Genomic DNA, 13917 nt, shown 5'->3' with positions numbered 1-13917 from the left:
CTCCTGTGGGAACTGCTGTGCAAGTCAGGAGCTGAGCAGTATATTTACATTTTGAAGCAGTTCTGTGCAAGGGCTAAAGGGCAAGTCTGGGCATATATCACACTTTAAACACTTTAGATCTTACCAGAGTTGGAATGCAGTTGTCAAATTTGGGTTTAAATACCTGAATAATAATAATAGCTTTAAAAACTTAGGCCTTTTCCTGCACGGGATTGTTAATGTGTCAAAAGCAGTGAGAGCACCCTAAAAAGAACACTTGCAAACTCAAAGGTGGGAAAAAGTGGGAAATACCAATCCTGTGTAATATAATCTGTGTAATAATACACTCTTTTGAATGTAATCTTTTAAAAAGTTTCTTTATGATCTGGCATAGAATGGAAAGTTAGGATGCCACCTCACCCCAAAATGTTCTTTATTATCACTTCTGCTGATTTTTACATTTAAATTCTTAATATTTGATGTAGTTCTTAAAATGGCATCTTCTTCAATCACCTGATTGTTAAAGAAATAAGTCATTTTAACAGTAATCCTTTCTGGTTGTACAGAAGAACTTGAAAATATTATTGAAGTGTGTTTGTTGTTCTTATAAGCTTGTTTTAGATTATTGAGTAGTTGGATTCAGCTGTGCAGAGAATGATACTTGATCAAGACTTTTCATAATACATGTTCACAAAAGGGCTGAAATAATTCCATGTAAATCTGGCATTGTTTAACTTTTTCAGGTGCTGAATTCTGCTTTACATAGACTTTGTATGCAATGTCTTTAAAAAATTTGGAAAGGTTAAGAAAAATATTTTCATTACATGCATTGGTAATAACTCCATCTTTATCAGGGTTTTGATCACAGTTTTTCAGTACTGCTTCACATACTAAACCCACTTGAGTTAGAGATGGATCCACAACTTGCTAATGAGAGAAGGTCTGAGCCAACTTTAGAAGACCTGTGGGAACAGACAGGGATCAAAGGTTTGTTCAGGGAAGAGAAAGCCGTTCCTCTGACATCCCTCATATTGTGGTTCTCCTGTTGTATATGATGTCCAAGGAGCAAGGCCAGCAGGGCTATGTTTTGAAAAGATGGTTGGGAAGAGTGAGGAAGACGTAACTCTGTTCTGACACCTTCCCACCTATAGTCCTTGTGGAGTACAGGGCTCTCTGGAGAGGCCGCAGCTTTCTGAGGGGTGGAAGCATGGTTCTTTTGGAGGTGTGTGCTCTTGAGCAGCCTGAGAAAGGGAAGGACAGTGGTGAAGGCTTGAGAATTCAGGTAAACCTGATTAGAGTTTCCTGGGACAAAGCAGAAGTACTTCTTGAGCCTGAAGGCTTTTTAGTCCTGCTGAATTTCAAAGACCTGCTGCAGTAAGTGAAAGTGCTGATGCTTGTGACCTTTTACTAAGAAGCATCTTTCATAACAGGGAGTGATAGGCAGCCTAAATATAGTGGTTGCTACCAGCTTCCCCTGTAATTCGCACCCTTCTGTTGTTCACTTGTTCTACTTGCTTTCTTTTTTATCTCCATATTCATAGGTTTGCTATCCCATCATTATTTTCATTTTCTTCTTTTTTTTCTCTGGTGACATACATGAAGACTACCTAGATTGCAGCACCAGGAAATCAAATGAGCTTCTAATTCTAACAAAAGTGTTGCATTTCACATTTTTTTCTAGATGTTTTTGAATTAAAGCATGTCAGTTTCTAAACCAAGACCAACAAAAAGTTACTCATTTGATAACTTAGCAATTGTATTGAGTGCCGAACTTAAGTGCTCCCCTCATAAATCTAAGACAAGATTTTCATTTACTCACAAAGACATTTTGGTGACCTCCAAAGTACAATTCAGAAGATTGCACAGATCGCAAGCTCTCTTGTTTATTTGTTTACTGAGAAATGACATTTTAATCACAAGAAAAATGGGCTGCAAAGACAGTGATATTTTCCAATCTTTAGAAACAAAATTACTCCTACCCTAGTTATAGATCTCTGTGTAAAGGCAGACGTATCCCTTCATTATCATTCAGTGACACTAGAAAAAGGTCTTGTCTGAAACCCATGAAATCTTGCTGAAATTTGGCTTCAGATACAGAAAATCAGAGAATGAGACGTCACTTTAGAACATAATGAATATATTAACTCTGTGTCTCTGAAGACATTACAGAAAAGCACGAGTCATTTCAGTAATGCAAGAGAAAGTGAATCTGAGGAAATATTAATGCTTGCAAATAGGAAATGGAATGAGAATTTTGATTTCCCAAAAATAAAAAGTCATAATGTATAAGAGTTATATTTCTTAAACAGAATCAGACTCGGTATGAAAAAGTATTGCTTTAATTTCTTCAATCTTAAAACCACGTTATTTAAAAATACAGTTTAAAATTAGGCATGATGAATTTAAATGTGATTACTTTGACGAAGCTAGAGTGCAAAGAAATAATTTCCCAAAGCAGACTGAAGAAAATACTTTTGTATCAGGGAGTGTTGATTAGCCCTATCACAATGCATACTGTGAGTAATTGAGAACAGAATCGTTTACTTTCGTTAAAATAATATTGGCTTGCTAATTTTATATAAAATAATTATTTTCACAGAAAGAAATCTTGAAATCGGATCTCATTGTCTGCACAGCGGCTGCTGTTCTGTCATTTGCTGTCAGTGCCAGTACTGTGTTTCTATCATTAAGGGTGTGTATCTGTCCTCCCCCTGCCCCCCCCCCCAAGGTATTATCTCTTTTATGAAAAACCACATGGTTCTTTAACTGGAAAGAATAGAGATTGTGGGAATAGAAGTTAGTGAAAATGTATTTACTGGTCACGATAACATTTTTTTTATAATGTGCAAGGCAATTTATTTATGGATATTTGTATTAATTTCAGTGTTACATATTTGATGTCTCTTTCCTTAAACTACTGCATATCCACAGCTTTTTTGATACAGAACCTGAGGGACAGAATGAATAAGCCTGATCACATGCCTTTTTTCCTCCAATTAGGAAAAAATTGGTTAATTATGTGTGCAGAATACATATTTCCAGATCCATATCCACCTATGCAGCCAGAGTTTGAACATAGGAGTAAAAATTAATTGCACAAAAATACATTTAAAGGAACTGTTTAAATATGTTTAAAAAGTGGTTTTATGCAAAAATGTTGTTTGCAAATTATAACTGTGTTTCGCTTTTTGTCTTTTGGCCCAGCCATTTCTCAGCATTGTCCTGTTTGCTTTAGCATGGACTGTGGGATTTGTAACACATTACGTACTTCCTCAGCTTCGCAAGCATCACCCCTGGCTGTGGATATCCCATCCCATACTTAAAAGCAAAGAGCACCATCAACGGGAAGTGAGAGGTTTGTAATAAAATCTTTTCTAAACAATGGATGCAATGACTTGCAGCTTGTTTTGGTTTTAAAAAAAATAATCGAGAAAGAACAGAGCAGAGAGAACAAATTATGCTTTACACTTCCCTCTTTTGAATAGCATGCATAGCCCATCATTTCCTTTTTTTTTTCCCCTTGATCACCAGCAAATCTGTGAACCTGTAGAAGTCGTCTCCTGAGACCGCTGCACAGAAGGGCTGAAGCTGGGTAGGCACCTCTGGAGATTGTCTAGTACAACTCCTCTGCTCAGAGCAGGGTCAGCTAGAGCAGGTTGCTCAGGGCTACGTCCAGTTTTGAATATCTTCAGGCATGGAGACTCTACAAACTCTCTGGACAACCTGTTCTATCATTCAGTCATCCTTAAAGAAGAAAGGTTGTTTTGGTGGTGGGGTTTGTTTTTTTTCTTATGTTGATAGGGAATTTCGGTTTGTCCCCATTTCCTTTTGTCCAGTCACTGGGCTCTATCAACTTTACCCTCCCTATCAGGTATTTATACTCCCAAAATACTCCCTGTAGGGCATTAATAATATGCCCCCTGAGCCTTTTCTTCTTGGGGCTAAGCAATCCCAGCTCTCTCAGCCTTTCCTCCTATGTCAAATGCTCTTGTCCCTTAATCATCTTACTGGCCCTAAGTGGCCCTTCATAAACCATTGTCTGATCTACCTTTTGCTTTTACATTACAGTACTGTTTCTTGCTGTGTTGCTAATATGTTACAGTTCATGCTTAATACATTGGTGTTTTATATAATTTAAAAACTTAAATGATTGATGAAACTGAGGTGGAATTTCTTCTACTTTCTGACATATAACTATATATAGAATCATGGAATGGTTTGGGTTGGAAGGGACCTTAAAGATCATCTAGTTCCAACCCCTCTGCCATGGGCAGGGACACCTTCCACTAGACCAGGTTGCTCAAAGCCCCGTCCAGCCTGGCCTGAACACTGCCAGGGAGGGGGCAGCCACAACTTCTCTGGGCAACCCGTTCCAGTGCCTCACTTTACCCTCACAGTAAATAATTTCTTCCTTATATCTAATCTAAATCTGCCCTCTTTCAGTTTAAAGCCATTACCCCTTGTCCTATCACTACACTTCCTGATCAAGAGTCCCTCCCCACCTTTCCTGTAGACCCCCTTTAGGTACTGGAAGGCCGCTATAAGGTCTCCCAGAGCCTTCTCTTCTCCAGGCTGAACAACCCCAACTCTCTCAGCCTGTCCTCGTAAGGGAGGTGCTTCAGCCCCCTGATCATCTTCATGATCTCCTCTGGACCCACTCAAGCAGCTCTGTATCCTTCTGATGTTGGGGTCCCCAGAGCTGGGCACAGCACTGCAGGTGGGGTCTCATGAGAGCAGAGTAGAGGGGGAGAATCACCTTGCTCAACCCGCTGGTCACACTTCTCTTGATACAGCCCAGGATACAGTTGGTTTTCTGGGCTGCAAACGTTGCTGGCTCATAGTCAGTTTTCTGTCTGCTAATACCGCCAAGTCCTCCTCCTCAGGGCTGCTCTCAATCCACTCATTGCCCAGCCTGTGTTTGTGCTTGGGATTGCCCCAACCCATGTGCAGGACCTTGCACTTGGCCTTGTTGAACTTCATGAGGTTTGCACAGGCCCACCTCTCAAGCCTGTCCAGGTCCCTCTGGATGGATCCCTAATCCTCCAGCGTGTCGACCACACCACACAGTTTGGTGTCGTTGGCAAACTTGCTGAGGGTGCACTCCATCTCACTGTCCGTGTCTCCAGTAAAGATGTTAAACAGTGCCAGTCCCAATACCAGCCACTGAGTAATGGTACTTCACTGCTCTCTACTTGGACATCGGGCCATTGACCACAACTCTCTGGCCGCAACCATCTATTTGAAGAGCAAGGGTAGTGCAACTTAAGAGTTCTAATTTCCATCATAACACTTTTAGAGAAACATTAATATTGAAAGGAACTGTGACGTTTTCTTGAAGATTTGTTCCTGCTTATGTCTGCTGGCTTCAGTGGGTAGTGTGTTCATACATGCAAGTGTTGGTAAATGTTTTAGTATGTAAGTTCTGATTTTCTGTTCTGATACAGTTATTTCTGCAAGCAGCCAGTGTACTTTGAGAAGCACGATTTCCCCTCCTCCCCAGCCCCAGCTCTCATCTTGCCTTTGCTACCAGCCAGAAGTGTGCTTGTCATTTCTTGATGGATCCTTTACCTTAATCGTTCTCAATATATGTACCTGAAGTGTTTGAAGACAGTATTGTCAGAACACAGTCTGCTGAAAGACTTTAGTCTGTTCTTCAACTAGACAACAAAAGAGTTGAGATCACTCTCTGCAAAATCATGCACTAAGGATTTAAATCTTTTATTTTTAAATCATGTCTTTCAAAATTATTATTTTCTAAGCATGAAAAAAGCATAAAAAGTATGAAAAAAGTACCCAAGAGACTTGACTGAAGGTTGCCTTTTAAGTTTTCCTGCAATGCACCAGGAAAGTATAGTAGAAATGTAAATCTTATTAAGGATCGTGTCCAACTGAAAACATTGTTCCGGGCTTTCTCTCCCTGATAATCAGTAATTCTGATGAATACCCAAGTTTTATTGTTTGTTACATCACTTAATCTTGAAGGACTACTGTAGGATTTTTTTCCTTTGTTCTGATTAAATCTGTCTTCGTTTGTCACAAAACATTGTTTTTGCAAATGCAATGACTCAGCTTTTGAAAAGGTTGAGGGTGGAGATCTGCCAGACTGATCTCCACAGATGGGTTTCCTTTTGCTTTGAGATCAGCTGCATTTTCCCTGCTACCTGCTGCAGGCAACAGGCTTTTCCTTCTTTTGCAGTCCTCATTTTATATGTGGTCCATTTCCACACTTTGGGTTTTAAGTATTATTGCAATGTATCTGGTATTGTGTGTTGAAAAAGAAGAATAAAAAAACCCAAATATATATTTCAGTCCCTTAGGCTACTGCAGAGGCTTTTTATCATGTTCTGAGATGAGACAGGCTGAGGTTGTGTAATCCCTTTGATAGATATGTCTGACAGGCTGTCTTCTTTCTTTTACCCAGTAAGAAAAAGTAGCAGCCAAACTTAAAGGTTCCCTGGTTGTATAGAAAGAGAAATATGCTGTAGTTGTCAGGTGTGGACAATGAAGGGCCAAGTACACAAAACAAGATGTCTGTGAGAAGCTTTTACTGCATAGAATTTCATTTTCAGCTTCCTAATTTTTGACGAGTGTAGTGCTATGGGGAAATGAATGACTGCTTGCGATTAGACAAGCAGCTGGTAATGACAGTTCCACAAGTTTATTCCTGGCTTTATGTCATAGACTTTGAATGAGCTATTCAGGCCTTCCACAGAACAGCACCAGACCAGTTCTCATGATGCCCATATGACAACTCATTTATTATTTGTCATTGTTTTGCCTGACTGTAGGAAGAAAGTCTGAGGTCAAGATGTATGAACTTATGGTATAACAGAGGTGTAGAAAGTAGTGCAGGACTGAGTTAAAAAGAAACCCTGAAACACTAGAGACTACTACTTCTTCACCACCACTGCTTTTATACCTCACAGATTCATGTAAGCCATTTTCAAATCATCCACATCTTTCCCTTGGCCCCCTCTGAATGTGGGCTCTTTTTTCTGTCTGCACTGTCTTCACACATTTCTTTGCTCCTGCAGCTACCTTCTTTTTGGTCTATTTGATATGCACATCTCTTTATTCAAGCTTGACTTCTTACACAGACCTAAGCTTTGGGCAGCTGGATGAAGTTCTTGAGTGAAGCTCTGAGAGCAATTTGTAGGAGGAGGAAAAAGAAACAGAAAACAACAGCTAGGTTCCAAAATGGACATTTTGCTGCATGTATGAACTTCTAGGAGTTGACCTTTAAGTAATAAGAGAAGGACATATTTTTATGTTACAACAAGAAATGGAAGTTGATTGTATGTTTTGAAGGCAGATTTTTACAAGATCATTGCCTTAGCTTAAGAGAACTGGCAAAGCATGACTTAAAGCTAATTTGGAAAGGTTGCTTTTAGATCTTTCTCTTTGAGCCTATAAAATATACAGCTGTGCCTGTAGAACATATAAATCTGTTGATTCAACATGTCGTCTTTGCCTGTCATTGAAAAGGTGTGTGTGGGAGGGTGAGATGTGCATACATATAATTATTTTCATTTCTGCAGGAAAAAGTATTGGAGATTCAGTAGCTGGCATTGTTATTCCTGAGTCAATACCACATTCTGCCTTTTTGCATTCACTGTTTTTCTAATAACCTTGTCTAGCTGAGCTCAGTTATGAATAAAGACATTTTGTCCATACGCAAGTGTTTCTGCACCCAGTTCACCTAAGTTCTCATAGCAGTTGAATTTCACAGAGCATTCAGTTCTTTTTTAATACTCATATAAAGCGATGTTGCTAGAAGAGTCTACTGCAAAAAAAAGGTGGTTTTTACTTTACTGGTGAATGATATGATTCTGGCAGATACTTTTTACAGTGGCCTTTTGAGAAACATCTATGATGGTTTCTAGCTCCTGTTAATTCTTCAGTCTTTAGGTCTCAGAGGATATTTCATTTATCAGGGAGGTCAATGATGCTTTGCAGTCTAATGGACAGTGTTTTGCCACTATAAGGTAGGCAAGGAGAGGCACAGAGTTCAAATGATGTTCCCTAGTGAACCACCAGGTCAGTGCCAGAGCTAGAGAGGGCCTGTCCATAGTCATTACTTCACTAAAAATGCTATTTAATGTAGTGACTAGTAATTGGGTTGTGTGGAAACTATAATTTAGCATGTACTCTCTCTTTTCATTTCTGAGTGTTTCTCATGAGTGTATTACAAGCAGCAAAACAGATATTTTCTAAATTCAGAGAATAAAATTATTTCTGTATTGCAAAAGAATTATGAATTTCATTGTTTCATAAATTAGTTGGTTGATTATATTTATTAATGTGAGCTAACTCACTTCTATGGTATTGCAGTGCAAAAAATGCTGATAATGGGATGAAATGATCTGTTATCTGGATTCCTGTTTCAGATGCTGCTCATTTGATGTGGTTTGAAAGGCTCTATGTGTGGCTTCAGTGCTTTGAGAAATACATTTTGTATCCAGCTATAATACTGAATGCCCTCACCATTGATGCTTTCTCAATTAGTAAATACAAGAAGCTTGGTACACAGTAAGTAGATTATAACTCAAAGCATGTGATTAGTAGAATATTTGGTTTTAGACTGAAGACTGAGAAATTAAATTTGTGTCTTAAGTCTGCTTGTCACAGTTTGCTTTCATGTGTTTAGTTCAGTATACAATAATCATTGGCTCTGCTGAAAGAAAAAAACAAAACTACCTTAGCACATGCTAATACATGACTCCAGTGAGAGAGAAATTAAAATATTAAAGAGCTATATATAGATATATATGGAATGTCTAAATGTCAATTAAAAGGAAGACACACTATACCAGGCTGCAGGTGTTTGATGGGCATAAACACAGTGGGGTAACTAGAATTAATCAGATGAAAATGAGAAATCTAGGCTGGATATCAGGAAACATTTCCTAACTGAGGATTTAAGACTACGGCATGGTCTCCCGAAGGAGTTATCGGAAGCTTCACCACACAAGTCTTTTAAGGGAAGACTGAGTAAAATATTCAGCAGTGTAGAATGGTGAGTAGTCCTGCACTAAGAGTAGTTTGAGAAAGGTAGGGATATAAGTTTTTTCCAAAGTCTGATATCTCTCATACTACGCAGAACTGGTGATGCTGATCCATGAAAACAGTATGATCCTTGCAGACAGCCTTTTATGGTAAATATTTTGGTCAGTGACTTGCCTACTGCAGATATTCAGCAGGCTTAGTGACTGCAGTATTCCCAGTGAGCAGAGTTTCTGCAGTCTTTTTATCAGAATGACAGTGATGCAGATGATAAAAACAAAGAAACAGCCTGTGTTCAGGAAGGAAGGTTCCAGTAGCAGGCAAAGTGCTGGAGGAGGGGGAATTCCTCAGTATTAATAATAATTTAGATTCTTAACTTTAAATATTAAAGAACTTTGTAAAAATTGCATGTTGCTTTTGAAGGGCAACAAAGCTTTAGGGAATACGTAAGTGTAAGAAAAAGGTGGTCCCTGCTTTTAGGGGCTGAAACTAGGATGAGGGCATTAGTCAAATTTTCTGCATGTTCCTCCCAGACAACTGTTTTTCCAGAGTGACTCTCACCAGTCACTCAGAGCTAGCCTGTGTGGTTCTCCATTGACCTTCTTCCCCCCAGGCACTTGGGAGATGCTAAAGCCAAGGTGCTTCAGGAGTTTAGGTGTATTGTCCAGGGTGAAACTGAGTTCACACTCATCCCTCTATTTGGTTCTGTAAGGTTGAAAGTAATCATAATGTCATTTCTCATTAGTTAGCAGACGTGACTGAATACATGCACGGAGCAAATATGTAGGGTTAGGAAGTTGCTATTTTTACATAGTCATTCCTCCAAGCTAGATTGCACTTTGAAGTATCACCTCCCTCAAGTGTTCAGAAGTAGTGAGTCAGTCCCCCAGAAATCTTGAGATTAAAGAAAGTAATTACATTTGTCTGCCTCTGATTGTTTGGCCTGTAGGGGAATACTATGACAATCCTTTCCTTCACCATCCCCCTTGTGTCTGTGTGATCACCTTGGGTGTTTAAAACCTGTGTTTTCTCTTTTTTTCATGTAACTGAGGTCTATCCACAACACTCCCAGTATCCCTTCGTCTCTGGCACTCCTCTTTAATACGCTTCCCCTGCAGCTATCATGTAAATACCACACACAAAGCATTCATCCTCGGATCCTACTTCTTTCTCTTCAACTCTGTAAGCCCGTGAGGGATCCTGGATTCTCCTTACTCCTTCCATATGCAGTGTTACTGAGAGTTGTACTTTCTCTGCTTTAATACATAAATACCTGTTGTCTGTTGTTGGAACATTCCTTGGTTATTTACCACCCAAAGATCAGACCGCATCATAGCTTAGAGAAGGGAAGGTGGCACTCTCCCCACTCTGTGTCTGAAAGTGTCTGAGGTGGTATGTTTTGCATGATTTATTTTGGAGTTTTTCTTAATATGAATGTGGTTTTTTTAAAGAAGCTTCATCTTGCTTTGTGATTTAAAGGACTGAAGTGGTTTGCTTCTTGAGGAGACAGAACAGCTCCTTCACAGGAGTTTGCTTGAGCTTTCCAGATCCTGATGTGCTGGTTATTAATGGGACCCACGCTGACAAGCTGCAAAGCCTGTCTGTGTTACCTGCCACAGAGGCTTCAGAAATAAGACCCCCTTCTCTTTCTCTCTGCTGGGAGTTAAGGCCCTAGGAAAAGCATCTTGTGTGGCAATATCTTTAAAGAAAACAGGGATAATGAGCAAATTAATTTGTTACCCCTGAGAGCATTATTTTATAAAATGTCATTTTTTTGTGAAATTTTCTACGTGTTAACAGATCCAATGAGGAAAGAGTCTTTCTTTGCTCTATGATCTCTTAAATTTTCCATGTGAAAGTTCCTCCATGTTGCAAGAATTTTCTTCTTTCTGAAGAATGCGAGATCCAGCGGGTTCATATAGGATACACAGAAATGGCTTCTAGTGGCTTTGGAATTGATTTAGCTTAGTTGCTAGGTTTCCCATTCAGAAATCTGGGGCAAACTGAAAAGAACAGCTTTGACAAGGTGAGAAATAAGATTAGCTTGGCATTTCATACTGACAGTGATATCCTGGTGGTCCTTTAGAATGACCTACACTCAAGTAAAGTTGCACCTGCGTTACGGAGGATACACAATAATGAATAAATGCCACATAAAATCAACCTGGAAATGTACAGACATGAGCCTTTCTAGAATTATGAAAATCTCTTTATAGCTTTCTGGCCTGTCAATTGTCAGTCATGGCAGCAGGCATTCTCCTGTTTCACAGCAGGATGGAGGAGAGCCCTCCATGCATTTTTCAAATACCTGGCCTACTTTGGGTCACTTGTGTGGTTTTTTTGGAGAGACAGGAGCATTATCTTCTTGGAGATATAGTAGCAAGTACTTTAAAAATTAAAGATTGGCCTTCATGATTTTCTGTGTGGTCACCTGCTTTTTAGAGTTCTAAGTTAGAGTTCACTTTCTGGAATATAATAAAGGAGAGTAAAATTCAGACTGCATGCATTTTATAACACATAGATGCAACACACAATTTCTTTTTAACTGATGGAAGTAATTACTATATTGACTTTCTTACAATTGTTCTTGATCAGAAAGTCAAGCACTTCACATCTGTGGGTGTTTCTAGCCAGAATTTTGGCATTGTGTGTAATGAAATTAGGAAAATAATTATGAACTGTGTCATCAAGTCAAATTTCTAATAATAAAAAACTTGGAGTGTGTTCAAAAAGTTTTTTCAAATTACAGTAATGGAAGTGCTAAGATACTTCCGAAACTGAAATTTTATTTTAAGAGCTGTATAAAAATATCCTTTCTAGATTCTTGGGGTTTAGTAGTCAATATTACTGGGTTTAGTACAGAGTTCATTCTTTATTACAGATTACAAGTGTGTGATAATAAGGGAAAAATATGAAGTTGCACATGGGTAAAATAAATGTGATTATTAAAAGAACAGAGGATTAATATCAGAAATCAATAAGATTTAGCTATACATAGCAATCTAAAATACATCTGGTACAGCTATTTGTATTTAAGACCTTCATAATTTAATGCTTTTATGGCTTTGACTTGATTAGGTTTTTCTTTCTGCCTTTCTTACAGCTGTGATATTATCCTGATAACAGTTGCTGGGATGAAACTCCTCCGCTCCTCATTCTGTAATCCTATTAACCAGTTTGTTACTTTGAGCTTTACTGTAATCTTCTTCCGATTTGACTATAGAGACATTTCAGAAAATTTCTTGCTGGATTTCTTCATGATGTCCATTGTGTTTCATAAGGCAAGTTTTATAGCTCCTGTCATTTCTTTGAAAATACCCTTTACAGCGTTATTTATTTTCTCAGTGTTACTGTGCTGATCAATATGTGGTAGAATTTTTTAGAAGTAGTAAATGCATATATAGACCGAGATTATTAGTACTATAGAGGAAAAAATCTGTAAGCTGAAAACAAGGTTCCAGTTAAATGTCTTATCTGGTTTTGTGCAATATTTTGCATTTACATTTGTTCACATGCTGCTATAGAAGTTTTGGAATTGTTGTTTTCAAGAGGAGGATCCTCAGTGAGTTGAAAAGAGCCTCTTGGGTCATTAGTGCAGGGCTGCCCTCTAGATCAATTGCCCAGTGTTTTTATCTAGGTTTCCTTTGAATGTCTCTAGTGTTTGACTCAACAACTTCCTTTGGGAAATTATTCCATTATCTTATCATCCTTATGATAATAAGTGTTTTCCTAATGTCAGACTTAACATTTTTCTTTTCCTATTTTCAGTCTGTTATCCCCGTGACGCTGCCCTTAACCTTAACCTCAGAGCTCCTTCCTTTCTGTTGCATTGTTAACTCTTGGAGCGTGCTCTAGTTGAATTTACTTTAAAAAAACCTTTCTGCATCAGTCAGATCAGATCCTGTCTTGATTTGCTATCTATGCTGTTTCACTGAAAGAAGCAGGTTTAACCTGATAACTTGATAAAACCTGAGAAAGTATTGGAGACTTGCCTAAATCTTTTACCAGTTCTTTTTTATTTTGTTTTGTTTTGTTTTTAAACTTGGTGGTCCCTGATTGCCATAACATATGATACAGTTTGGTCAGGGGTAACTCTGGTGAGGTGTTTGGTTTTGTTGGGTTTTTTGTCAGGCTTGTTTGGTTGGTTTCTTTTTCTAAAATACTCCTACTACATGTGTGAATATGGCCTAGCTAGCACCACTTAATCTCTGAGAGGAGAAAGACATGGTTCCATATTGACTGCTGCATGTGCTGTGGAGATGCCCAACAGTGTGTGTGGAGATACTCAGTACTTGCTGAATATGAACATATTCAGGAGCATCAGCTCACACTGCTGTCCATCTCCACGTAGAAGTTTCAGGCTTCTAAGGAAAGGCCCAGTTCATTGGTGTTAATGTTGAGAGTTCCAAGTCATTCAGGCAAAGAGAGAAGCAGAAATTAAACGCTTTTCCTGCTTTGTTTCTGTGCTGCTGTACAGGAGGAAGAGAAGGGAAGAATAACATCTCAGTGGGGGAACTTGGGCTCTTCCTTTTCACTGAACTCTTAGACCACACTCCAGTAGGAGCTTCATCTGCTTTAAGCCTTCAACCATTAGACCTCTTGTTCTCCTTTCTTTCTGCTGGGGTGAGGAGGCAAGCACTGGGGAGGGAGGGTAGAAGAAAAGGAGTAGAGAGAGGATACAAAGCCCTACGTTAAAAAAAACGCCCACTCAGTGCTCTGTGATCCTAAAATAGGGTTAGAGTAATTTTTAAAGCTTCTTACCTTGGAGTGAAAGATGAACAATGGTGGCATTGTAGCAGTTTTCAGTATTTGTTGCATTACCATGTTCCTTAGAGTAGGGGGTGAATTTCTGTTCCCAGAGATTGTCAGTGATGTGCATTAGTGGACATCCCATGTCTGGATAATGGCTTATTTAGTCCTAAAACTCATTCCAGG

The 13917-nt window shown here is 38.9% G+C and overlaps 1 protein-coding gene across 1 annotated transcript in view; it reads left to right on the top strand.

The window, feature by feature from the left end:
• The window catches only part of PCNX2 (pecanex 2), a 167704-nt gene that overhangs the window by 74903 nt on the left and 78884 nt on the right, over nt 1–13917 (top strand). Inside the window, exons 18-21 of the mRNA XM_074896744.1 lie at nt 2579–2671; nt 3184–3334; nt 8367–8508; nt 12086–12263. Of these exons, the coding sequence (XP_074752845.1) occupies nt 2579–2671; nt 3184–3334; nt 8367–8508; nt 12086–12263 (564 nt within the window). The remainder of the gene's footprint in view (nt 1–2578; nt 2672–3183; nt 3335–8366; nt 8509–12085; nt 12264–13917) is intronic.

Source organism: Athene noctua, chromosome 1 (assembly GCF_965140245.1).
Source record: "Athene noctua chromosome 1, bAthNoc1.hap1.1, whole genome shotgun sequence".
Lineage (NCBI taxonomy): Eukaryota > Metazoa > Chordata > Aves > Strigiformes > Strigidae > Athene > Athene noctua.
This window is presented reverse-complemented; position numbering and strand designations above follow the sequence as displayed.